This window comes from Bombus affinis, chromosome 6 (genome assembly GCF_024516045.1).
Source record: "Bombus affinis isolate iyBomAffi1 chromosome 6, iyBomAffi1.2, whole genome shotgun sequence".
Taxonomy (NCBI): domain Eukaryota; kingdom Metazoa; phylum Arthropoda; class Insecta; order Hymenoptera; family Apidae; genus Bombus; species Bombus affinis.
The window spans coordinates 2,615,290-2,642,777 of NC_066349.1; the positions used below are offsets into that span (position 1 = coordinate 2,615,290).

Below are 27,488 nucleotides of genomic sequence, written 5' to 3' on the forward strand. Positions count from 1 at the left end.
TCTAATTGGCAGGACGAAATTGGGCCGTGTAGGTGAGCGAGCGGTCGACCGCCCAATTTTATTAATGCAAATTGCCCCGCGCTGCCGGCTCCGATCCACCGATGCAAACTAGCCTATACATAAATTTTGTTCGCCATCGTGGTCGCCGGCTGCCCTTTCTCCTTCTGTCTTTCGCGTGTACTTTCACGAAATCAATAGGCGCGTTTTTCGGATTGAAAGTCGTTCGTATCGCAGTTCGGAAAATCTTGTTCCTCGTGGCGAACGATGCACGCAAGCTCAGCGAATGTAGAACCGGTAGCTGCCGGAGAAAGGGCGATCTATCGGTATCGCGGAACCGTGGTCCGATGCATAGAAGTTTGCGAATTGAATTAGGAAGTTGGGGTCGGCTTCTTTGTCTGACGTCAAGCGTTTCGTTTGTCGCTTTGATTCTAGCAGCCGCGGTTTCGAATTAAGCGTATGCGGTACCGTTTCCTCCGCTGATTCTGCGTTTGCGCTCCGCCAACTTCCGATAACGCGTGCCTGAATCGAGAAACCGTTTCGTTCGCGCATTCTTCTCTTTGCTCGCTCTCCGTTCTCCACTCGTCCTCGATTCGTCGTTGAAAGCGAACGAACCTCGGAATTTTGAAAAGCAGACGGAAGAACGGTTGGAAGTGGAAGAAAGCTTTGGCCGAAGTTGCACGAGCTCGGATGAAACTCGAATTTTCCGCATCGACTGTTGCGTAGCTCCGATTCAAAAGTACTGGTCAAGCAAAAGAGAGAGAGAGAGCGAATGAAAGCTTTCTATGGTCGTGGCATAGTTGGCTCGCGTGCCGACTCGGCGAAATCCAGTTCATCCTTTGACTGATCGTCCATTTTGTTGGTAATTCATCAAACATCGGTGAACAAACGACAGGATGCCGATAAAGCTCGGTGCTCGCGCCTAAACGTCTCTCTACCAACGGTTATCGATGCCGAGGAATTTTCCAATCGCGATCCAGTCGATGACGCCGATTTAACGTTTCGTCGTTGTCGTTCGTCCGTATGTACGTACATCGTCGGCGCTCTAATCTCACGAATTATTTCCACAGACGAAGAAAAAGAAATACAACGATTTTTCTTTCAGGGGGTGTGGAGATCGGGCCGCATGCCGTTTCCAGTCGAAGAGTCATCGTGGTGCTGAGCCCAGAGTCGCTAGGAAACGTTTGGAACGAAACGAACGTGGGGGTTGTCCTGAATCAGCTGTCGTCGCTCACCACTCGAACGATAGTCATCATCACCAAGGATCTATTGAACACGACCGCGATCGCGAAACGATCGAGTCGAGCTTACAACAACGTACGTGAATACTCGCTCGATCGTTTGAAGGTCTTGCATTGGAACGACACCGGGAACTTAGGTTCCGGCAGCCACACATTTTGGTACAAGCTGCGGCTCGCAATGCCACCGATTCGACCGATCAGCTCCGAGAGCGGCTGCCAATCGGTCGCCATGATCGTTCAGGCGAACGGAAAATGCGGACAGCAGAAGGCTCGATCGCGCGAAAGTCTCGAAGTTCTCGTTTAAAACGGAGGAAAGCGAAACGATCGAACGAAGGAAACGACGTAATGGATCCTTACGTAGTATATACTTACATATACCTACGTAGTCTCTTCATCCGTGTTTCTCTTCCTTTCGCTTTTGTACGAAAGCGGTGACAAGGCCAAGTTTCCGCGCGCTTGTCCAAGTATCCATGCGTTTCGCGCAGAATCAGACGTTTGAAAACGCTCGTTCGCGTAGCGTAATAAACGCGCACCACGTTAACGCCGTTTCCTCGCCGAATCTCGCAAATAGCCGCATCTACGGAACTGTAACTTTCAAAAATGTAGCGGTTTCGATGCTCGAGCAACCGATGCACGACCTGTGTGTTGTCATTCTAACTTGTGCTTTTTACGTTGCGACGTACGCCTTGGACGCTCCTCGGCGTATGTCTACAAGGAGAGCTACAGCGCGATCCGAGTGTCTTTTAATTTTACTTTGGCTGCAGATCGTATTATGTACGACGAGCGAAATTCATAAATTTACTTAAACGTTCGCTGGTCGGAAGCGAAACTTGATTTTATCGCGACAAATTGCCACGGTCACGAGTAGGTTCAACCATGTCGAAAGATACGCGCACCACTCTCCATCCAGTTTTATCTTCTGCACGTGGAGCAGACGCGACGACTGATCGCGATCGGCGAAATTCGAGGAAAGAGGAATTCAGGCGAAGCGCGCAGTCTTCCTTTTCGCGCGAGCACGCGGCGCTTCGAGCGAAAAAAGAAAAAAAAAAGAAAGAAAGAAGTAAGAACGAAACGCGTTGGAGAAGTTACGAGAAAGAATAACAGGACGGAGAAAGAAGCGAGTCCCTTGCTACTCGCGTATATATACGTAATCGCTTATCGCGTACACTTCTCGTTTTCTCTGTTTGTATATATCGGACAAATCGGTGCTCTATTGTCCTTATTTATTATTTAGTTAAGTCATCGTACTATTTATACAACGTTTAGATTTTAGCGATCTCCCTTGTATCAGTATCGAAATCACGAATTACGTAAAACTCGCGTCTACGTTTTCGGGCACACTTTTCTAAGCGGATTTTACGCGCGGTTTTTAGCGAACAAATTTACGCACGATAAGACTAATAATGACATAGATATTTTATACTGGTTTGTACATATACATATATATGTAAAAGGAGGAAAAAGATAAGTGCGTGTGTAGGTGCATGCATGCGCGTGCACGTGTATGCGTGTGTACATGTGTATTATATGTGAGATTCTTTTTTTTCGCCGTTTTTTCAGAACTATCGTTACGTCGAACGACTACAAGGCACTTAGAAAGATGTATCTGCGAACGTAACGTCAAACGATAATCCTGTAATTCTAATACTAGAGTAACGATTATCTACAATTATACAATATACACACTCTACTATACGATATACATATAGCCTAGCCGTTATACCCGCGTAATTGTACTTTAAATGTTACGCACACGCGCAGAACCGCAACGTGAGCTTAATTTTAATATCATAGTAATCTCTTTACTGTCAGTATTACGATACACTAGTGTACTTGTCTCGCGAGAATGTGCCTGGGCGATTGACTCGCATCGCGGCCAATTGTTGCGAGCCGAGTATAAGCAGAGTATAGACATTAGGAGGTATACTTGTTTATTTAGCGATATAGAGAACAACAAAACGACGACTATCCTCTAATCGTTTGTTGTCGCGTTTCTTTCTTTTTCTTTTTTGGTATATTTACATATGTGTGTGTGTGTGTGTGTGTGTGTGTGCATGCGTGTGTGTGTGTGTGTGTGTGTGTGTGTCGCATTACGACGACAAACTGGTGACCGTTCTTACAATTACCTATGAAACGGAGCGGCGAAAAATGTGTGTACTGTTGCTTCTCGTCTCCGTTTGATGGCGTATATATCGAACAGAATCGACGATACAAGGCTCTATACGTACCAAATATCAGACGTCCGTTTCTCTTCGTGCTGACGTAATTAAGAAGTAAACGGAAATTGTTGTTCGAAAATTCGATAATAAACAAAGAGTATTTATATTTCCAGAAATCGTGTGTATCGGATCGTCACTTTTTCTTACTCACATACGAAACAACGTTACGTTTCGCAACCTTGCTAAAACCACTGCTGTCGTTCAACCGTTAAACAGCAACGGCGACTTTTTCCTACAGGAAACGCTTTAAGTATTGGAAAATCCTTTAAGGGTAAAACGAAAAAGATAAACATGTATTATCAAGATAAATGATTCCCTGCATTTATATTTTTCATCTATAATTAAATTACATAGGCACTTGTACATAAAGTAATTGATTTCACCTAGAAGTACAATATATTTAATTGTACAGCGAATAAAATGATCACGGGAAATATCAAATATGAAACATGAATCTTTTAGAATCTTATATAGGAAGAACTGCATTCCTGACACAGTACAAACTGGAAAAGTGTTTGTTCGAACTGATAAAAACCCTTCTCTCGTTTGTTTCATCCTATAAATTCGATGTATCACATAATATAAAACGTTACGATGCAGACGGAGAACATTAGAAACCCGTAAATATTCTTTCAACGTTTTAATGAAATTGATTTCACATAGCACCCATCGGACAAAACATTCTATTTACAAAAAATCGAGCAAACACCTACCCTTTTAACGAATGGTTTTTGTATATATTCTCGTAGCATCAACCAGCGATGACAAGAGAAGAATCGCTACAGTGGGGTAAAGTTTTATTCCGCAACTATATATATATATGTATCGTTTATATAAAAATAGTATCTGTCACGTATTTAAATTTAAGTACGTTCGAGTCTCGTCACGGTTATTCAAGGCAATGCTTATCTGAATGAAAGAATGTCAAGTTCATTTACAAAAATCTATGTAATAATACTGTATCGATAAACGCGAAATCCGTTGAGAGATGACTCGTTCAAATGGCGTATGCTTCGATAGAGTTACCTAACCCCACCGATCAATAATCGTATAAAAAGAATATAAACTTATAAAACATAGCCCGTGCAGTTTGTAAAATCTAAATGGCATTTATTTCCGTGCTTCGTTTATGAATTGGCAAATGCGTTACGAAATTATCAGAGTGTGGTCGACGTACGATTCTCATAGGTTTGGCGAGCAACTTCCTTTAAAACTTCTGCCATTGAAGACCCGGTTTCGTTTATCATACTGTTTAGATATCCTTTCCTTTCGATCAAGACGTACGGAGCATCAAACTCCTACGGGGTTAAACAAGTTTGTTAAATCACTCTTCTTATCTCCGACTTACCTTCTACTAGTTGTAATTCGATGCGTAATAAGTAACTTACCACAGCTCTACCGGCATCCATCACCAAAATTCGATCACTGTCCATCACGGTATTAAGGCGGTGCGCGATGGTCAGCACTGTACAAGTGGAGAATTTAGAACGAATCGTTTTTTGAATGAGTTCGTCGGTTCGTAGATCAACGTTCGCGGTAGCCTCATCGAGAACCAAGATCGGATTATTTTTGACGATCGCGCGGGCGAGACAAACCAATTGACGCTGACCGACACTTAGATTGGAACCACCCTCGTTAATATGAGAATCCAGTCCCATTTCTTTTAATTCAACTTCCTCTAACGCTTGCCACAGCACATCGTCCGGGTAGTTGTTGAAAGGATCTAAATTGCTTCTCATTGAACCCGAATACAGGAAAGGTTCTTGAGGAATTATACTGATTTTCGAACGCAAATCATGAAGTCCGATCTCGTTAACCTTCACGCCATCGATCTCGATGACACCATCGAGTTCCGCAAGACGGAACAACGCCGATATTAAGGATGACTTCCCCGCGCCTGTACGTCCGACAATCCCTATTTTTTCTTGCGGATAAATCACTAAGTTAAGATTTTTCAGCACCGGAGGCTCAGCCGCGTCGTATTTCATATATACATTCTTAAACTCAATTTTACCCTCTTCGGGCCAACTTTCCTTAGGCTTTTTATCCGGCGTGCTTTCCAGCGGTGGTTCGCTTTCCACGTTGCTAAAAATACAATTTGTATACGTGAGCAATACTCCTTGCTTAAAGATCATGCTAATAATATTCTATTGAGACGCTCACCTGTATTCCCCCACACGTTCCACCGAAGTCATTTGATTTTCCAGTTCGGTACTTTGCCGCATACCCCATTGGAACATTCCGGTTAATCCAATACTTTGCGTTATGGCCAAACCAATGTTACCACCCTGCCCTGTTCCATCATCTTGCACCAAAAAGCTCAAAGTGACCAGCATGATGTAGATAACGCAGAAAAAATCCAGCCAGAATCCAAATGCTCTTGAAGAAGAGATGAATATGTACCATGCTGACGAGTGTAAGTCTTGGTGTTGATCAAATTCCTTCGTAAGAATCTCTTCCGCTCCAAAGGCTCGAACAGTCGACAGCCCTTGCAGAGTTGCACTGAGATGCCCAAACACCGGTGACCGAGCTAGCGTTTTTTATTACAAATTATTTAATCATTACAATTAGTCCACGAATTCGATAGGTTTCCCTCGTGAATATGAAAAACGATACTTTTCGCTTTTGGAAATAAAATGCGGAGGAAATAATCGTGTTAGAAACAAATACTTACTAACTCCTTCGAGCCGTTTGACGCTACGACTAGTTGCCAAATAAAAGACACGAATATAGTAGAAGATGATTCCGATGACCACGGTGGGTATTAATAGCCAATAGTTGGCTATTGCAACGACGACTATAATACCAAGAAGGGACAGGCCAATTTGTAAAGAATCAATTAGAGCTATTGGTAACACTTCGTCGATGGCTCCCATATCTTTCGAGAATCTATTAAGAACTCGACCCGATGGATTTGTATTAAAGAATTTCATTGTTGCTCGACTTATGCATCGGAACATACGATCGTGTAATTTAATGGAAGCTCTCATACACGTCGAAAAAAATGTAATCGAACGTACTATAGTAATTATAACAGTGGAAACGATTAAGCCAGTGTACACGTACATGCAGACATCGCGGCTTATCGGTCCTTTCCAATTGATTTCACTGACGCCATCTTTTGTCTCATTTACCTTTAAATGAATATATTTACTCGTGACGATTCATCAAAATTATAAAAGACAAAAAGAAGGAGATACCAATGATAATTACATATTTTTCTTCCATATTGACCCACTGAGAGATAAACAAATCGCTAGCACTGGCTAATGTCTGCGCAAGCACGCAGAGCATACCAATCGTAGCTACGACGCACCAATTTCCACCAGCTTTAAAGTACGATGCATACACTTTACCGGAAACTCTGCCCTTTGTACGCGCTTCAGCTACCTACATATAATTTACAAATGCTTCTAGTTTTTGCTCGGTCTTTATTTACTTTGACGAACAAAATATTTACTTACTTCAATCGGATCCTCTTTCTCAGTTGCGCTACTCTTTAACGAACTCAAAGATGCACTACTAGCGTTCCGAGAATTAGACCTGCTAGGGGGGACAGAACCTGGTCGTTCTTCTTCAGCAGGATTTTCTAATAATCTTCCAAAGTCCATTCCCATCGCAATAAGCTCATCGTATGAACTGAAACGAGTAAAACTTGACTTAAATAAATAATTTGAATGAGAAAAATGTGACAAAACTAGATGCCACGGATCGTACCCGTCAGCCTCGATTTCTCCATCTTTCAAAACGATTATTCTATCGACATTTCGTAAGAACTGTAACTGATGCGTGGCGAGAATTCTAGTCTTTCCCTTTAAATATTTCACGATACATTCTTCAAACATATGTTTGCCTACATGCGCATCTACGGCGCTTAGAGGATCGTCTAATAAATAGATCTCGTTTTCTGCATAAACCGCTCTGGCTAAATTGATCCTATACATGCAAATGTGATCGATTAATTGCAACACAATATCGTCTTTAATAGAATGCATATAAATAGTATTATAATTACTGACCTAGCACGTTGTCCACCCGACAAACTAATTCCTCTTTCACCCACGATCGTTTTGTCGCCGTATGGCAACAAAGTGAAGTCTCTTTTTAATTGACAAACCTTAATCACACGTTCGTATCGAAACTGATCCATTTTTTGACCAAACAAAATATTTTGTCTAACAGAACCAGCAAACAGCCACGGTTCTTGACTAGCGTACGCGATTTTCCCATTTATCTGTAAAACAAAATAGAATGTTTACATTTTATTATAGGAAGAAGATATAATTATCCAAGGAGCAATACGAACCTCTATAGTACCCGACTTTAATGGTAATTCTTTCAACATTACATTGAGTAAACTACTTTTACCAGACCCAACTTGGCCAACAACGGCAATTAATTCACCTGATTTCACATTGATATTTATATTTTTTAGCGTATCTTCGTGATCATGTGAAAACCATTTGACATTAGCATTCTTTAGCGACATAATATATTCTCCTTGATAATTTGCTGTCTTACGTTTTCCATCATGTACCTCTTCTTCTATGATATTTGCATCATTTTTATCTTTATGATTTTTTGGTTTCTTCTGCTTGCATTCCATTTTTTCGTCCTCTTCGTTAATTTCTTCGTACGACATAAACTTTTGTAAACGTCTTACAGAAACCAACAATTCAGCTATTTGTGTTATTCCTACGACATCGATTGTTTTGTTAGATTTAATCTAGAGATTTTTGTTAGATTTAATCGCTAATAATAGTTGTCTATTCGAATGTACTTGCCTTGTGGAAAGTAGACAGTCATATTAAGCCGCAAAATATTATAATACGCTTGTAACATGAACACTTTCTCGGCAGTTATTTTATGACCGTACAATACATAAGTTACTATTGTAATGAAAAGCGACATCCTTGTCGTAAACATTATGAAAGACATAGTAATACCTCTAACTAAAGACATACCTCGTATAACACTAATTTCTCTCCTGTAACGATATCAATGATATGTTTGCAAATAGATATACGGAAAAGAAAATTCTTATTATAGAAAAAATACCTTCTTGCCCTTTCGATTAAATTACTAAATGGTTTCTCCCAGGCATACATTTTGATTGCTTGAATACCACTAATAATTTCATTAGTTAATCGGACTCTTTCATCTGTTCTAAGAGCAGTTTTTAATCTGTACACCGAAGTTTTTTTACCCAAATATCCTATATTTTTAAAGGAAAAACAGAAGCTATACAAGAAATGTTTGTACTATATTTAATACACAACAGTTATTAATTTTCATTACCTTGTAAAGGAATAAACAGTAGAAGTATTATAACTCCGAAAATAGCGGATAATTCAACTTCCATGTACATAAAATATGTTATGATTATGGTTTCTAGTGGTCCAAGCCATAAGTAATGTAAATATATAAGTGCTACATCAAATCTATTAACATCGTTAGATAGGAGATTCACCGCTTGTCCTACTGTCGTTTCACCCAACGCAGTTCTCGAAAGCTTCAATGCTTTCCTATAGATCAGTGTACAACAAGCTATACGCAGTTTCATTCCCATATGAAGTATCCCTAACATGTATGGATGAGTAATAAATATCAACACTCCTGAACATAATATTACACCACCTGCATATAAATAGGCATCTTCTTTTGTCATTTTAGTATCAGTGTAATATCTTAAGAGTTTTCCGAGGAATATTGGCTGCATTACTCTGTATATATAAAACAGAAGAAGTTACTATTCATGACATATCAAGTAACTGATTAATCAACTAAATTCCAAATTACATAAACAGCATCTCTATATTGATATTATTAAATATTAATCTAACTAGTTAACTAACTAGCAACTAATCTTATTTTACGTCCTAAAAAAAAAAAAAAAAAATACTAAGCTATCTAATACTAGATATGAGAAAAGGATTAGTAGGTGCAAGATACAACGGGCTTAGGGACTTAACAGTTTAATCGCTTCGTCAATTTCATGAACTTGCGAATTGGAAGAATTGTATAATCTGGTCATTATAATATGCAGTGGCATAGATTCGACTTTCGTCTGATTGTAGTAACGAATCAAAAGACCGACAAACAAGGGTTGTGATAATCTGAACAAGTAATCAGATTTAAAAATTCAATGCATTTGATTAGCAGATTTTCTATAATTACAATAAATAATAAATATGAATAAAATTAGACAATGTACCTAAACACTATGTCGGAAACCGCATAAATTACTCCATAGAATATTAATTGAACCCCAAAACATTTCATAAGAACCTTTAGTAAACTAGGCGCCTTTAATTTCTTTCTTCCAGTATAACTTTCATCGCTACATCCTTTTTCCTTGTTCAGTAATTTCTGTTTTCTATATGCTTCATAATCCTTTTGCCATGCTTTTGATATCTTTGTACCTAAATAATTGCTGTTATGTTCTTTGAGAGTTTTATATAAGTCGGTTACTTCCAAATCTCTATGATAACCAGCCCAAAAAGTAGGTAATGTAAATCTACCAACAAAGATAAAACTTTTATTATAGCAAATAATGTTTTAATTTGACATAATTTCAATGATAAAGAGTAAGCAATGCATTTTTGTTTCGCGTTATCTTTAAATCAATGACTGAGCCAAATGTTACAAGGCAGTAGAATTATCTGTTTTCAAATGACTAATGTCAATAGTACCTGATTAAAGATAATAGGAAAAGTTCTTTCAAAAATTTTTGTTTAGAAATGCTGGTAGATAATGGCAGACATTGACAGCTTCTTTCTCTCTCATTTATTGATTTAACAATATAATTCAAGATAATTCTTATGCCATATTTTGCAAGACTTCCTTATATCTGATTTAGAGGTATCTTTATTGAAACATTGCTTACTTATCACCATGAACTTGTGTTTTTATTAATAGCCAATAACAAGAAAGAAATGAACAAGTCATTGTATTCTTCAAACTTACGCAAATGTTATATGACTAAGAGGATTTGCTCCTTCTCTAGGATTCTTTTTTCTTTCTGCTTTTACTTTTCCATCCATGATGGTTTTTGATTAATTAGCTTTTCCTGCAAAATTTTGGCGAGGACAGGAAAAATTACAATTTTTTGTTAAATTAATGTATATTTACAAACAATAAAATTAATGTACTATGCTATTATAACTTTATTATTTCACTACAAATATATACAAATGAAAGATAAATAAATAAGTAGAGTAGGCATATACTATGTAAGTACTTATTCTGATAAGTGATGTACAGAATGATAAGTTAACAAACTAAATCTAACAATACAGAATATATCTTTAAGTATCGGTAGGGTTTTATCAGATTTCTAATTGGCATTAGTACATATTAATAGATATTATTGCTCTCGATTTGACACATGTTCTATTTTTAACATAAGTACAGGAAATTGATATTTGCTCCTATATGTAAAAACTTTTAACAGTTCTATTTAATAGCAACAATATAAAATGATTATACCAACTAAATACGAAATGTTAAAGCAGAACATTTAATAATTGTACACTTAAATGTTCTTAATACTTTTACAGAATGCTTTGGTTTAATCTCCTTATATAATATGGGATTACTTGCTTAAAATAACGCTTCAAAGAACATTGATTAAATTACTGGTTATATATCAAATTGGACTTTACTCGTCTAATTTAATCTACACGTGCTTACTTCTTGTAAAACTATTCGAAAAAATCTGATTGGCCAGGCGTTAACAAATCGAGTTTGACATATGTAATAGAAACTAGAATTTACAAATTTTCGGCAGTGTGCGCTAAAATTTGATTAACGTCTTTAATAACATTAAATGATTCATCGATTGTTAGAATCACGTCTGATAAATGAATTGTCATATCACCATCATGCTTTTTCAAGATAACCCAAAACGATAGGTTTGATGCATGTTGCTGGTAGATAGAAGTAAGAAATATTATAAAATGTAAATGATGGAAAACACAAATAAATGTTTAGTCAATGTTTCGCACGACTTACGATCAAAGAAGATAGACGTGTCTATTTTCCAGCATGCGAATGTCCCATTACTTTTCACTTGCACAACAATTCGTTGGATGACTAGCAACATCCACTTAAATAGAAGGCCGTTACTTGACTGTGCTTTACTCGCCTGCGCTCGCATGAGTTATTGGTTAACCTTAAACTAATATGTGATATCGCCCCGTAGTTATCTTTGCGTATATCTACACATTTCTATCTTTCTTTTTCTATATCCGTATTACTTCGCAATGACGATCAGGACGGCATCTCTTGACAGACTAATGAAAAGAGGGATCTGCTTATCAACACAGCACATCTTTGATGTGAGAACCGAATAAAAACATTTTCATCAAGATAATTAACCAGCAGGTCGATATCTATATCAAATTAACCAAATAACATTAAATGAACGATAATAAAAGAAGCTAGTTTCAACTTCTATTCAAAATTTTCATTACACTGAATGAAACCCGCAGTCATCTAACAGAAGGATTCTAATTTAAGAATTAACTTACAAACTTTATTTAACTAAATGACTATTTAATTACCCAATGTTCTTGTTATCGATAAATTAAATGACAAGAAAGAGATTTCATTGATATATTATCTTTTAAAATGTTCATTGACGCGAACAAAAAGCAAAACTGAAATTTCTCAATGAAATAATTTCGGGTTTTCTGGTAAAACAATGGTCGACTAGAATTAAGTTTTATTTCATGGAATTTATCGAACTGTCGGTAACACTTTTGTACAATATATCATCGTACTTATTGAAAGTAAAAGAAAATTCAATAGAAATGTATTACAAGTATAGTTTAAATTTAAATACTTAACGCATACATATAGAAAGGACATTTATCGATCGGCAGGTTGTAGCTTCGTGTCTTACTTATTGTTAGTTCAAAATTTGGTCTTATACTATCAACTCGAATTTTTCGCAATTCATAGCTCTTCGTCTCTTCATTATTGTTACTAATCCTCGAAAAGTTCAACAACTTTGTTCAGGTAATGTATCATCTATTTTATGCGGTTATAAAGAATAACTAAGGAAATTGTACAAATACGAAGAGCTAGTGTCAGAGAGCTGGACATAACATAGCATTTTTATCATTTACTTTTTTCCTTTGTGGGCCGTACTTGAAACTAGGAAATTTATACACAATGCATTGACGACATTTGGCACTTTTTGTAAAAAGCATAAAATTATGTTAAATTTAAATTTTCGATTAAAGTGAATATATTTGAGGTTAAAAACGGCGTAAATACTTTTGAAAACTTGAACGTAAAAATAATAGAAGATATTTTTTCGTTAAATATCAATAAACGCAATATTCAACATGACTATACATATATACATATGTATTTGCTCGTGCATACAATATAAGTATGTATATAAGATTATATATAAGTATATATATTGTGTGTATATATATATATATATACTGTGTATTTATTATATAGATTTTATATATATATATATATATATATATATACACACACACACAACATATACATACAATATAGTTTATACCGATATTACGTTCTCAAGCGATGAAACGAAGTCCGTTTAAAAGACGCATGTGATAAGAATTACACCGTATACTTAGTATATATCATCAAGGCGTTAATTAAGCGTCTGAATTGAAAACACATCTTCTATTGAACTTTACGAATCTCATTACCAAAAACTTACGTATCTGATTTATGATTGTATAACATTCATTAGCTTCAATAATTATGCGATAATAATAACACGTATGTATGTATATCGAAATTTTGATATCGCGTACAACGATCAGAGTCCTTGTTTAGTGTTAAGTAGTAGAAACAGGACAAACGACGGAAATTCGTGATATCGTTTTTCGATTAAATTTATAGATTAACGATAATCATAATCCGAGATCGCACGGTTATTTATTTTGTGTAGGAATATTTGTGTGCGTAATCATGATTTTAGTTTTTGCTCTCTCGCCCGAATTTCTTGTCCTTGTAAACTTGTTACAGTTTAATCTCGCGATTTTAACGCATTTCCATGATCGCAAGAACATTGGTAAGTACTTAGATGCCTCTGAATAACTCTACCCTTCCTCCGTCCGATATTCGAAATCTTTCGATGGGGGCGTCTTCGCTGTTTCGAACCGATAGCAAATCGATCTCGCAAATTCCGAATGAGACACATAGAAACGAGGCCTTCAGATTCCAGGAAACTGATACTAGAAATTCGCAGGCGAATACACGGTGCGTTCGATCGAATTTCTGCAACCTAATATTCCCATAGTATAACTTATCGCAAGGTTATCCTGTGCGAATACGAGCAGGGACAACATCCGTTTTAATCCTTCTGTACGTTCGTGAATCGACATACGTTGGAAGCAAGTTTTCGTATCGGTTTCCTTGAACGCGAAGCCTCGCAAAAGTAATTTCTTCCGCATTTTCTACCTACTACATTTTTCGCCATCGCTTCCGTTTTTTATTAGATCACACTTGTTACGGGATACTTTCATATTCATGAAAGATCGAAGTCTCACGTAACACCTTATACATATCAACGTACATTTAGAAAAAAAAAATCGCTCCGACACATGTCTTTTTCTTTGTTTTAAGAGTTAGACGAACTAACATCTGCTTCTCGTCTTCCTGTTTCTCACTTTGTTCGTTTTTTGTCGATCGAACATAGAATCGAATCGATCGTAGGTACCTCTGCTTGACAACTGGACGCTATGGCCAGGTTTCAAGTGTTTTCCGATTGGTTTAAATTACTGTTGAGTAACTCGGTATTTGCGTTGTTTGCGTTTAGCCTCTGCTCTTCCTTCAGCTTCTTCTTCTTCCGCTTGTTTCTCTTGTGCACCCAAAACAAGCTAATGAACAGACAGAAGAGGAAGCCAGAGATGCAACAGGCGATCAATATCCACGTGTTCCTGGCCTTTTCCGTCTCCGCTTTCACCCGCTGTATTTCCGAGCACTGCTCGTACAGTTCCGTGGTTCTATTGCTGAACTCCGGTTTCGTGCATCCCCTTTCGTGCTCTTCGGTGCAATTGTAGACTGGTCGCGAATGAATTCCGCGAACGCGCAGCCACGCGTTCAACGTCTGGCACTCGCAGTTATTCGCGTCGAATTTGATCGGATTTTTAGATAAGTCAAGGATCTGTAAAGAACAGAAGGAAGCTAGATCCTCCGGAGAAACAGAGACAATGCTGTTGCCCGAAACGTTCAGGTGCAACAGCGTGGGAAGCGGACCCAGCTGTGGTATCTTGTTAAGCCTGTTCTTCGCTAGCTGCAAGAAGATCAACGGAGACTTCACTTCCATGTTTTTGAATAGGTCGTCGCTCAGTCTATTTTTGGCTAGATAAATCTTTTGGAGATATGGTAACTGGAAGAGTCTCTTGGGAAGGGTATCGCAGCCGTTTGTCGACAGATCGATCACCCTCAAGTATCGTAGATTATCAAATGCTCCCTCCTGAATCTCCTGGATGAAATTGTCGCTCAGATAAACGTAGGCGAGATTCGTGTACGCCGCCAGACTGTCGTTCGTTAACATCCGCACTCTGTTCACCGACGCGTCCAGCACCTATAGCAAGAATTCGACTCGTTTAATGCTGCAAACGGAAGAACATAATAGTTTGGGAGATCGTGACCTTTTTCCGTCTATGATAACTTACTTTGTCATTAGCCATCTAGCTTTGTCACATTGATGGTCAAGACGAAGGAAACGCAAATACGGCATCATCTCTCGCGGCTTTTTCACAATTTCGATCGAGCGTCATCGCCTGACGTAATCGCGGAAGAAACGCCATACTTTCGTTTTCTCCACTTTTACCATCAACTTCGACGAAGTTAGATGTAACTTTCGAAATAGCTTGTCACACACGGACTATCACTATCGCTAATCACTATCTTCCGGATTATGTGAAAACTCCATGCTTTGACTCGTCTCACCTGAATTTCCGTCTTCAAATTCGGAGGAATCCATTCGAGGCCTAAATTCTTGCAATGAACTTGGATCATCGAGTACCCCCTGCTGTACTTGCAAATCCTCGAAGGGATGTCCTGATCCATGACTAGTGTCGGTCCGGAAAATCCAAGGGCCATCGTGTCCCGCATGGTCGCTACGACGAAGCCCAGCATTAGAAGCCCGTTCATCAGAAATGCACTCATGCCTGTAACAGAGAGGCGAGATTTTCTCGTTGAGGCTTCAAGTTTGCTTTCGCGTCCATGCTTCGAGACGTTGGCGACGTTTCGGAAGAGACGCGAATTCTCGAAAATATCGGGGATAACGTCACGGCAGTTTTCGCCCGCGAGAAGCTAGCTAACGTTCTAACGCTTCTCGTTTCGCAACAAGCGAAACTCAGACCGTTCCGCTTGCTCGAAAGGCCAATGAGATACGTACATTCGCGTTACGTTTGAAAACTTATCGCGAAGTAACGTGCGAAAATTCGCCGGCTGCGAATGGCAGGGAAAAAGTATGCGTTGTTATGTAGCGGACTTCGATCCATTATTCTCCGGTGACCGCTCTCGAGCGCAAACAATGACGGGAGAATTTCTGAGAAGTATCTTCGATACGGCATTTCACATAGCACCAACTAGCTATGGATGCTTTCGCTTCTGTAGAAAACTTTCCTGATCGATGACTGGCTTATAAAATTCATCTGATCGACCGCAACCATGAAACCGCGAACGAGACCCATTTCCTGCGCTAGATTTTCCAGGCTTTTCAAAGTCGAGACGGTTATCGTTCTTTCGAACAGAGTTTGGTCACGTCTTGTTCGATGCACGCCACGAAATTGCAATCGCGACGCTTTATCGCACCAGTTCCTTATCACGGAAATTGATCGATCAACGGTTTTCAGGATGCCATGGAGGACGAATTCGCGGAAGATGGTTATCGTCGAGTTGCAAGAATTTCTCTCCGTTCAGGCACGTGCCGAAGAAGTCGGTTTATGTACCATGGAAGCAATTCGCGTGGCTGGAGCAGCTAGCGAGCGTTCGACTTGTGTTTATTGTACCAAGCTTTGATGAACTGCAGAACCAGTCCCGGTAACGTAAGCCAACTAACTATATTCTCTGGCCGATAGACAGAACGGAGAGCACGCTCGACGGATACATTTTATGCATCGTTCGCGAAATTCAAAGCCGACTCTCTCGATGCGTTGCGCAAACACCGCGGTACCTGTTTCGCCGATTCAACTGGGGTTTCCATCTGTTCGACGAATATGCGAATAACTCGACCGATGCAGATCGTTAAAGTTTTAAAATCGTTCAACCTGCCACGGCCGCGTCAAGAACCCATAAATTTTTCAACGAGCCTCTGGCTGGAACGAATTCTGGGCTGTGGCGCGCATCAATTAAAAGCTACCGGTTGTTGCCTTGCTTAAGCGACTGTTGTTTCGGAGGAAACGCGCAGAGAGTCGCGAAGGATCAGATAAATACGGAATGTATGACACGCGGAAAGGATTCGGAATAACGTGGTAACCGAACAGAATCCCAAAATAGATCGTATTATCGCAAAGATGCCTGTGTTACGCTGCTCGCGGCAACAGGTCTGTGAAACGTATGGAAAAGGCTGAGAGCTCCTCATCGTGGTTATTCGTGGCGCACCCAAACCATCAAACTTTAAACGTAAATTCGACTTGAACCGATGAACCGTGATCGACGTTGCCGAAAACGGGAGGATCACCGGGAGGACGAAGGAACAGGAACAAGCGCGTTAACTAGAGAAGACCAAGATGCTTTGTAGAGACGAGAGAGACAAGAGATAAAACGCGACTATCTGCAAGATAGGTGGGCCAAACTCGTGGAAATAAATTAGCGAGTTCTCGTGTATCAGGCGATTCAATTAGTAAGTAAGTTTGGTGAGACCTGTATTGTTACTGCCCCTATTATCCAAATACGTACTCATCTATCCGAACATTCTGTTATCTGAACGATTTTTCTTCCGGAACAACGTTCACCATTACGTGTCCTGTAGAAACAGAAACATTCTACTACCGTTCTAACAAGTACGTACACAGAATGAGATACGAATCTGTTAGAGTACGCGAGACATCTGCCGCTCAACTCGATAAATATCATCTATAACATCGTACACGATGTTGCTGGAAACATAAACAAGAGCGAAACGAATTCGACGCTCGTTTCATGTTTCAAACTCGAGAAATGATTGCTACTTTATTCTCGTGTCTTCGTTCGGAAAATAGTCGTATACCTGCTCCCTCGTATACGATAAACCAATGAAGCGATGATGCGTGTATTTCATAGGCTATCGATGAAACTGGTCGGATACGATGCTACAACGCCAGTCTAGGCGCTTTTTCTGTGCTTTGTGCTTTTCAATTTTTTACCCTTGTCACGAACTTTGGAATTCAGCTTGAAACGCGTGCGTTTTACGAGAACAGCAGCACGCGATCGTTCGTAATAATTGAAGTCGCAGGAAAAAATGTAGCCAGCGACCCGAAAAAAATCTACGAGTTTTCAGTTTTTTCAACCTTTCCCGTTTTTCCCGAGCGAGGCCGCGCTGTCCTGCTACAACAGCCGTAATCGGATGCTCGGTTGGTTCGTTCATACAGCCATCAACGTCGAAATTGTAGGAAAAAATTCGTTATTCGCGATACGAAAGACACGAAGCTGGTAGATCGCGATGCTCTTTCGAACAATTTATGTTCACCGATTATCCAGCGATCACGCGCCATATTCTGCAAACGTTCTCTTGAAACGTATGTACGTAACGTTTACGTTGGTCACTACCGATCGTGACTTTACAAGTATTTGTTCGTAGATTTTACGATAACCGAGTCATCAAGTTGTAGCGTAGAAGCGGTAAAAGTTGACAGAATCGTTACTTGCGCGCTTGATACGATCCAAGCCGGAGGTCACCGGTTCGTAAACCGTTTCATCCACGAATTCCCATTTCCCTTGTGACTTGTTCTCCCTCTCGATTCGGCCCTGCCCGTAAACATACTTTACGAGCTTGTCCGACGAACACACCACATTTGTCTCCCTTTTTCGTTTCACTTCTGTGTTTTTCTCAGCGAATTCGTAGTTTTTCTAGCGTCATCGATCGCTCTTTCTCTAGATCCCTGTTAAAAGCGGAATAAAATCGGAGAAACAACGAACGTTGGTTCCTCGGTTAATATTCGTGACTCGATTCACGGGAGTTAAAGACGAGCTTCATTTCAACGAAATGTATCGAACAGAAATGTTTTCTTTCTTCTACCAGAGTTTTACATATTTTCGCATCGCCTGTGACGCGAGATTCGATCCCCACCGATCCGAAATAAGCCTGCCCTTGCTGACATTCGCGTAATATCGCAACGAGACAAACTTTTTAGAAAGCAACATCGGTTCGAATGATATCGCTTGGAAAATAACAGGGTATCGTGTGGCATTACGCCTGGCCGACGAAAACTGCAGTCATCCGTGATACTTGGAACGCAAAAAGGTGAAAGAAGAGAAATCTTAGAAAGTGATGATAACGCTCTATGACAACGCGCAGACTCGATCGCTTTCTAGAGGAGACGTCTATCATTCATCGACGCTAAACGTTATATCGCATTCGGTGAACTTTGCTCGTTAAACAGCTGAGTTTTCTCGATACAAGATTGCTTATAATAGTTTCTTTCCCCGCTGTCTTATCTTTCAACCGGTTGAGTAGAATGTAGCAACTTTTGCTTGTCTATGTTTGTTCGATAACAACGATCCCGGGAAAAAACTTTCCGGGAACAATATATATTAAATAGAACTATCAGCGATAAGAATCGAAGGGATTTTTATAAAAGTGTTATGTACAAGTTATCGCAGATTATTGTAAGCTCGGCGGTTATGATTCGTCACTTCGAGATAAAATTATATAATATCAGGCGAATACGTGGCTAACATTATCACGATAATGTGTTTGTCTTAGATTTCGACACAATTCCAAGTTGTCGCCTGATTTTGAGTTTTACGCGAGTCATCTGTTACCTATTAACGTTTATTACATGCAAGTCATCGATCCACCGCCTCTGATGTAATTCCTCATGATGTATTTGCAAAACGCAAGTCTAAAGTCGACAGGCGAGCTCATCGAACTTCTCGTAATCGATGTTTGTTTCCGACGTTAATCGTTTCTCATTTCTTTACTGCGCGTTCTCTGTCAAATCGATCGAAGTGAATGACTTAAAGCGGCAATACGAGACACGATCGCTATAGTGAAAATCTGGAATGAAATTGATCGTAAAACAAGCATACGCCCGATATATCGTATCAATGTTAATTTCGAGCTTCGTAAGAAATCGTCATCTGTCGAGCGGCGTTCTGAAAGACCTTAAAACCTGAAAGAGCTCGAGGCTTAGAGTTATCAAGGATTACAGGTAATCGAATAAAATATTAAGGCGGATGCATCTTCGGTTGAATGAAGAGTTAAATCTCCGACTTCGTAATATGCTTTTTCTTCGAATTTATCGTGCATTCAATTCCAAAGCCCGTTGATGAAAGATTTCTTATTTTCTTCTAAACGAAAATCAGGACAAACAAGTGCAAATATAACTACGACAATTGCGTGATGATAAATTTTTCTTCTAGGGTACCAATCTCTTGCGCATCCAGCTGCTTCTATTTTACGAATAAAGGCTGGTCGGGCGTTGCTTGATATTCATTTCCGACGCGTCCACAAACTTCTCTCGAATTATCAACGACTGTTAGATAAACGAAACGTTTCCACAAAAAAAAAGTTACCCGAAGGGGCGCGGTTTAACGAATGGAACGCGGTCGCCGCAATTCTCGCGCTATTTGAAATTTCAATTTCAAATAGTCTGAAATCACGAGCGTTTTTCCGTGAATTCGCGAAATATGCGACAACGGTTGTGAAAGTTGCGTTGGAAATCAGCGAGCGAAATCGGCGAGAAGATTAAACGCGAGTGCAATTTTAGCGAGTGGCAAAGTGCAACGTAGTTGCATCTGGAAATAAAACGGTCAGGAGGAGAGAAAACTGCCGAAAATAACGGCGCAACGAGGCGTCCCGCGATGGAAACAAAAACATCTGAAGGAGACGAGAAGCGGACGGCTGAAAAGACGCCCTTTGTCGCCAGCAAGCAATTTTCCCGGAAATAGCGGTCCATCGAGCGCGCCAGAGATTCGTTTTCGAGAACCTCACAGGATCGCATAGAAAGAGAACAGAATTTAACGATGCCGATGAATTTCACAGGTTATTTGTTTAATAGCCCAGGAAATCAAAAGAGCGCGCGAATTCAACTTCGAATAATCAAATAATTACAATTTGCAAACAGCGCGTTGTTTCGATGTAAATTCCAACGAATCTGCGTGAAAGGTAGGGGAACTGATGGAATTTTGTCGGTGAAAATCGATCCTTGAAAGAAGGAAAATTAAATGAGGAACGCATCCGTAATGCGCGCGGAGATTATTAACTGTCTGACGGCATAATAAAATAACAAGGATAAGATTTATCCTGAAAGATCTAGAATTTAATTATTTCATTATCTTAAAGTTTCTTGCGTTTCTAATATCGGACGTAAAACAATAATGTGTACTTTCAACTTTTTATACGAAGTAAATATCCTGAATAAATATAAAAATATTATGATACTATGTTTGACAATTTGGCGAACCTCTTTCTCTCGAGTTACACCGTGGAAGGGTTAACTGGCAGCGTTGATCACACGTGTTTCGTTAATATGTCATTTTCCGACCGGTCGTTTGTGCAAACTCTCGAAATTAGATTTACCGTGGCACTCGTGTCGCTTCGTTTTCAAAGGGAAACCACTTGTACAATCGTGTGTAACAACATTCTATCGAGCGTAAAATAGTTTTTATCCCAGTAACGTTCCGCGTAAATTTGTCACGATGATGTAACAGTATCGTGGATTGTCGAGCATACAAAGTCGTTTCGCAAAAGTCATCTCGTTTGGAAAATCCGTGCAATTTCTGCAGGGGCAACCGTTCGATTGCGACCGGTTTGTCCGCGTAAATGACAAAAGGCGAACTCGGCCCGGCCACGCTTTTAACCTTGAAACCGTAACAAGAGACTCGCGATTGGCTCTCGAGTTTGGTCCAGACTAGCGTTCGAGATTCCTTTCTCTCTGAACTAGAAGAAAAAGAGAAAAGAGGAACGAGAAAAAGAGAAGAAATGAAAGTGGAAGGTCGGCAGAGGCGAAAGGCAAACGGTCACGGATGGAAAGGGAGGCAGCGAATACGGAGAATTGGTATTTCGTCAAAAATTCAGTTGCCGGTGGCCCGTTCCCTTTCCTCTCTCCTTTCGTTCCGTGCAAACATTGGGAACAGATATTTTCCGAGCAAACAGTCGTAGTTCTGTCGTAGTTCCCATTAACCGGTTGGTTCTTCCGTAGCTGCAGTTTCTAGAGAAAATAAATTAAACGAGAGCGAGCCGAGTGTCGTGCTAGCACTCGATATTCGTCGGAACATAGCGCCATCAACGATCGCGTCTCTTCCTCGCTAAAGTTTTTCTTGTCTTCCCTCGAGAGAGAATCCCCAAATTCTCGCGATCTCCGAGCCACATAACAGAAATATTTGCACCGGTAGCTATCACGTTTGTTTTCCTCGTTTATTGCGTGTCCTGGATCGCGTCACGTTTCCTGACCCCTTGTCGAACGCGTTCGTGGTCCTCGAAAGACACTCGGAATGCTCGCGCGTTTCAGCTCGTTTCTTATCTCGGTAGCGTGTCGAAGAGAGGGAATCGAAATCAGGAGAATAAATGCCAAAGGCTTTACGCAGAGAACATGAGACGAACGAATGATTACTTGGTGACTAGACCAAAAGAAAACCGGAGACAGAGAGGAAGGAAGGAGGGGGAGGGGCAAGTGCTAGCTGTTTATCGGGTCGAGGTCAGATATAGTACAACTTGTGGAATTTTTCTCTGCGTCGATAATTAAAAAAGACCACCAATCTTCTTACTAAAATCTTCGTGCAGGACCGACCGCGATGATCGAAATAAGCAAAGTTTTTCTCCGTTCGAACGAAGGATGGAACCGTCAGCTTGTTCGAGAGTTCGCCTTTTGCCCTGCTCCCTTCTCCATTGTTCCGACCGAGAAAGGAGTTTCGTGAAAAAGTAAACTCTCTAATAAAGAATCAAACTTCCGGATGTGTCCTTTGGAGATAGTAAGGGCGAGTGAGAGTTATTTCGAGGTATCGATTAAATCATTTTTCCCCCCGAGCCAACTTTTGATACGGATCGACGGAGGCGATATTTAACAAGCGCCTAAAAACCATTTCTTTCACACGAGCCCTACTCTAATATTAATTATTCTCTTTCTTCTTCTTACGATATTATTCGTTAGGTTCGCAATTACAATTTCTTTCTTCACCGAATGAAAGACTCTGCATAATACTGGCGCAATTTCATCACGTACGATGAACCTAAGAAAGCGTGGCAGAGAATTTTTCACCGCTAATGCAGGATAGATATCGATCACGGAGGTACGCACTTGCAACCAGAAACGTGCACGGTAGTCCGTAGATCGAAGGATGAATTTGATCACGTGTCAGGTACTCTGTCAACAGTTGGTATATACCATAGAGTGGATTTTCGGATTGCCGCCACTCGTAGAAATCGGAGGTATAGGAATTAATTAAAAGTGCCCGTTGAAAATACTGAAGCGAGAACGCGTCCTTCCGTGAATGCCTGCGAATCAGGTTAATAAGATACACAAGCAAGTATCGTCACTACAATCCTTCGTGATTTCGGATTTCGATGTACGATGCGTATTTTGTTCGGTTCGTACCGAGAATCTGCATTAGCACCTCGGTGAACTGCGAAGGCCAGCTTATTGTTAGACACAGATCGAAAAAGACCACGAAATAAAGAAATTGTCGCTCTAGGAACGTTAATCTGAACCGCTCACGCGGCTAACTTGTGAAAATTCTAAAAACTTTAATGCCAAAGCACCTGATTGCCGCTTATCGTATAAAATTCCATAAATTTTCTCTACCTTTTGTTTCGCGGAATTAATTAATTTGGCAAATAAGCGGCTCGTTTATCTTTCGATGAAAAATCATATTGTTCGGCGAATTATACTATTCGATGTCGCAAAAAGTATGTATGTATGCGCCGGGAGAAAAGAGTACTGCGCTGCTATTTCACGCATCGGATTCAGTTTGCACGAGGCGAAAAGCAAAACTGTGGCGGGGGCAGACTTTTTCAGCAAAGCCGACGCGATTGACGAAACACGGGACAACAGCACCCCGAGCCTCGCAGTGAGAATTAACCAGGCCGGGACTCGCGATTAACGCCCGAAGCAATAGGATTAGCTGCCTTTTCTAACCAGCTTTGTTTCGCGTCCTCGTTTACACGAACGAGGACGCCAGAGCAAACAGAGGAGAACAGGTGACGGTAACTTACAGATAATTTAATTTGTCAGAGTTGTACGATCTCGTAGCTTTGGTTGATGGGAAGATATTAAACATATTAACGAGTGAAAACACGCGCTACGTGCTTGGTTTGATTCGTTTTTCGCGTTTCCATTATTATTAACGGTGCGACGAGCGGCAGCGCGAGATGGGAACGGGAGATGGACGAAAAGGGAACGCAAAACACTACCTTTGGGAGAATTCGTTGTGAGACCGATGAGAGAAACGGTATACGTACGTTTATCCACCACCATAATTCAAAGCCACCGTGTAAACTTGTGTTTTATTCTCACGAAGCACTCTGTTTCTCAAAACCGACGACGTTATCTTAACACGGATAACGTAAACGCAAACGTTCGAGTTAAGCTGTAACACCGCGCGACGATGGTATTACAGCGAAAAAATTTGGTCCTTCACATATCGAATTTCACGAAGCAAAACCTGATTCCTGATTCGGTTCTTAGATGGTCGTTCATCACGAGACATCGATACATGTACGTATGTATGTCGTATCCGAGACTCGCGTGCACGTATATGCCGTACGTTTTCGAACGATAGTGATAAACAGTCTGAAAATGTCCTCTAATAAGATCTATGTGCCAACTGTCCGAAACCGATTTAACGTCTGCACGATTTCGAACGTCGACGGCAGTTATCAAGTAGGTTGGCCAGGACGGACCGTTTCGCTCCTCCAACTTTTCTTCTTTAAAGGCTAGTCAGAAAGTTTAGATAATCCTTGGAAGATTTAAACGAACATGAAAGTCGGTCGCGGAGGTGATTTCAAACGACGAGTTAACTCGTTATGTTCGTTCGACAGGTTAAATTGGGGATCGAGTTTGAGAGCTGAAAGTTGAAAGGCGTCGCTACAGGCTTAAGAGTATCTTCTAACGGGACGAGGAATCAAATCTTTTCTAGCCGCTTTAACGACGTCTTTCGCAACGCGCTCTAACACGAGCGCGATGCGCGGGTGGTAAATAGCGAGATTAAACGCGGTCGTAACCTCGAAAGCATCGTCGAAAGCAGCACGGCGGCAGCACTAATCCAGCGAGCGCCGATTGCGCGAGATCCATTGAATATTTATGAAAACGAAATACTTTGACGACATATTGAGTCGACGCCCACGCGTCTCTGTGTTCTCTCCCTGTTCGCCTCGTCGCGGCCCTTTCGCCAAAGATTTCGTTTCGCCTCCTTCGCTCGATTCTTTGACTAGATTAAGGACAAGATAAAAATAAAAGGCAATTGAAAAAAATCAAAGAGTAGAAACTTTTCGATATCGAGTGTTGCGACGTGACACGTGCTCCTAGATTTTACTCTTTCTTATTCAACCGCGGTACGAGTTCAACGCACACATGCTACCACTGCTAGCCAATTCAACGAATCCATATACGTGTACGTAGATGGTACGATTAACTTCGCGGTACGAACGAAGTTAGGCAGGTTTTATAACTCAAAATAAAAGGAAAATCAAAATTAACGCAAAATTGTTTTGGAAGTGCCAGTTTCGAGAATCAACAGAAGGTTATTCTATATGCGAAAATAAGTTGAAAATACAGAATAAAATTCGAGAGAATTGTATTTTTAAACGAGTTTAGTTAAAAATTTTTTAATTCAAACTCGATTTTTTTCGAAAATGTCTTGTTCTATATTTTCGACATATTTTCGCACATAAAATAATTAATCGAATACACTATACAGTACAAATACAAGTATACGCAGTTTACTTGACAAATTTTTACGCAACGTAATTTTTTTATTCTTAATTTTTGTCTTATTTCGAGCCATAGAATTTCGCTGACTTCGCTTATGCCACGAATTTAGGCCCACGACGTGTATAGCGACGCCGGTCGAAGATTTGTCTGGTGTACGAACCTGAGGTAAATTTCTCTGCAATACATTTGACTTTTATCTTTTTCCGAACTTCCAAACGACCAAATATTTAACCGCGCCGGCACGAACGCAAAATAAATCAAGGTCGATTTTTCAGGAGATCGAGGAAAGCCATGGAAAAATAGAGGGAATTAGAAGGAGTATTTATCGAAATGGTCTCGAACGGGGCTTGGCTTGGAGGGCGTGCATAATAGCAAGAAGCAGCGACAAAAGCGAAAGGCTTGTTCCTTTTCCGACGCTAGAGCAAAGCCCCGTGTGTCGCGAAGAGAGAGAGAGGTTGGACGGCAAAGAAGGAAAATGGGCGGGAAACACGGCCGCTCCTCCCGCAGCCTGGCCAAACGACTTAATGGCCAGTTATGAACTTTCTTCATCTAAGTTTCGAGTACTTTTTTGCGTATAAATTGAAATTTTTATCGGGCATTCCGTGTTCCTTAACGAGCGTCTCTTAGCACTTTCTGCTCGAGAAGTTTCGCGATCCGCGCGATCAGTCACGGTAGCGAACTCGGTGGTAACGCGCCAATTCGCCTTGCAAAACGAGCTTTATACAGTTTCCTGTTTTGCGATTCGTTCCAAGATTTACCAAATACGAGGCTCTTGAATTTCCGAGACTCGTTAGGTGGTTCGGACTTTGTGCCTCTCGAACATTTTGTTGAGAGAATTTGAAACAGACGTTACGTTTGCCAACACCTTCTCCTCCATCGTAACAATTTTCAATAATTTTTCATCTCACGACATACAAAATTTTGCGACACCCCAAAAGACATATCGTATTTAATTGGATACCGTACATTCACACCGACTATTGCGCATATGTAGTTAGGTATCGCGTGTTTTAAAAATTCGGCACATCGTACATCGGTTGTAAATCGAGGCCCTATCGCACAAAAATCACGTGGTATCCAAAGATCGATGGCCAATTTCTTGCTCGATCGGTTCTGTCAGTTAGATCAGAGTAGGACATTCTGGCCGCGCTAAGCGGTCAAACGCGAGACTCTCGATTACCTCTCTCCTTATTTTCGACCGCTTTCAACTCGGAAGTCGTTCTTCTTCTTTCTTTCCTGATAGCTGCTTGTCTAGACGCATCTCGTCCCGCCGACTGCGCACTTGTTCGCGCACGAAAGCTTCCCCTTAGCCCGGAAACGAAACACACGCTCGTGATACGTGCTTGCTCCGTGTATCTTCCTAAAAATAACAACCACTTCTCCCGTTCTACGTCGCGGCACGGAACTTCACTGATTTTATTTATTTGATCCGTACCGTCCGATCGCATCGACCTCGAAACTCGCTCTCGACGCCTCCACAAAATCACTGAAACTCATCTCGCAACACGATTTCCTTTACGATCGACGGAGCTTCGCTCTCTCTGTCTCTCTCTGTCTCTCTCTCTCGCTCTTTCGTCCTTCGTTCTTCTTTGCTTTGTCATTCATGCGATTTAAAACTCCTGGGAACGGCAAAGTTACGCGAAGGATTTTCAATTACTTTCGAGAAACGCGTTTAAAAGCTACCTTTGTAGGTAACGCATGCTCGCCCGTTAAAATTGGAGGCAAAAGATTCTAGAGAGGTTGCGGTATCTCCGAGATATTCCGTCGCGTGGAATCCGAGGAAAAATTTAACGCGAGGTCGCAGGCAGCAGCGGGGCGAAGCGAAGCAAAAATCGAGCTTCGAAATAGTCGGATCAGGGTGTCAGGAGTGCAAGAGTTGCCGGGATTAAACGCGATTAATCACCGCGGTCTCTGAAAACAGATGGACGATGTGGCTGCGAACAGAAGGAGAA

General features: G+C 40.6%; 3 protein-coding genes and 2 long non-coding RNA genes across 10 annotated transcripts in view; 3 read left to right on the forward strand and 2 right to left on the reverse strand.

Annotated features, from left to right (window-relative positions):
* The window catches only part of LOC126917136 (single Ig IL-1-related receptor-like), a 125,679-nt gene extending 122,106 nt beyond the window's left edge, over positions 1–3,573 (forward strand). The window contains exon 7 of the mRNA XM_050723685.1: positions 1,103–3,573. Within this exon, the coding sequence (XP_050579642.1) occupies positions 1,103–1,542 (440 nt within the window). The 3' untranslated portion in view covers positions 1,543–3,573. The remainder of the gene's footprint in view (positions 1–1,102) is intronic.
* A 180-nt stretch (positions 3,574–3,753) lies between these two features.
* On the reverse strand, positions 3,754–10,639 carry LOC126917109 (probable multidrug resistance-associated protein lethal(2)03659). Of its 3 annotated transcripts, XM_050723592.1 has the most exons (15): positions 10,424–10,556; positions 9,672–9,974; positions 9,430–9,573; positions 8,756–9,180; positions 8,516–8,672; positions 8,242–8,444; positions 7,764–8,152; positions 7,477–7,691; positions 7,175–7,393; positions 6,922–7,096; positions 6,671–6,847; positions 6,132–6,591; positions 5,621–5,987; positions 4,846–5,542; positions 3,754–4,755 (listed from the first exon to the last, which is right to left on the reverse strand). In XM_050723592.1, the coding sequence occupies exons 1-15, from the start codon at positions 10,498–10,500 to the stop codon at positions 4,615–4,617; spliced, it is 4,149 nt and encodes a 1,382-aa protein (XP_050579549.1). In that variant the 5' UTR covers positions 10,501–10,556; the 3' UTR covers positions 3,754–4,614. The 3 variants fall into 3 exon arrangements, with proteins under 3 accessions (XP_050579549.1, XP_050579550.1, XP_050579551.1); XM_050723593.1 differs by lacking the exon at positions 9,430–9,573 and having other exon boundaries at positions 10,424–10,639; XM_050723594.1 differs by lacking the exons at positions 9,672–9,974; positions 10,424–10,556 and having other exon boundaries at positions 9,459–9,579.
* A 1,526-nt stretch (positions 10,640–12,165) lies between these two features.
* Positions 12,166–27,488, reverse strand: part of LOC126917137 (slit homolog 3 protein) — a 33,362-nt gene continuing 18,039 nt past the window's right edge. The window contains exons 1-3 of one of the 4 annotated variants that reach the window (XM_050723686.1): positions 26,717–26,996; positions 15,410–15,630; positions 12,166–15,041 (exon numbers count right to left, since the gene is read on the reverse strand). In XM_050723686.1, the coding sequence (XP_050579643.1) occupies positions 14,205–15,041; positions 15,410–15,630; positions 26,717–26,984 (1,326 nt within the window). In that variant the 5' untranslated portion in view covers positions 26,985–26,996 and the 3' untranslated portion in view covers positions 12,166–14,204. Of the gene's footprint in view, positions 15,042–15,409; positions 15,631–16,416; positions 16,518–18,309; positions 18,394–26,716; positions 26,997–27,488 lie in introns of those variants that run through there. The other 3 variants (XM_050723689.1, XM_050723688.1, XM_050723687.1) reach the window with 3 other exon arrangements.
* LOC126917168 (uncharacterized) lies at positions 18,494–20,205 on the forward strand. Its single transcript, XR_007710873.1, has 2 exons — positions 18,494–19,818; positions 20,030–20,205. It is a non-coding gene; the product is annotated as an uncharacterized LOC126917168 (long non-coding RNA).
* LOC126917170 (uncharacterized) lies at positions 21,397–26,728 on the forward strand. Its single transcript, XR_007710875.1, has 3 exons — positions 21,397–23,804; positions 25,612–25,701; positions 25,812–26,728. It is a non-coding gene; the product is annotated as an uncharacterized LOC126917170 (long non-coding RNA).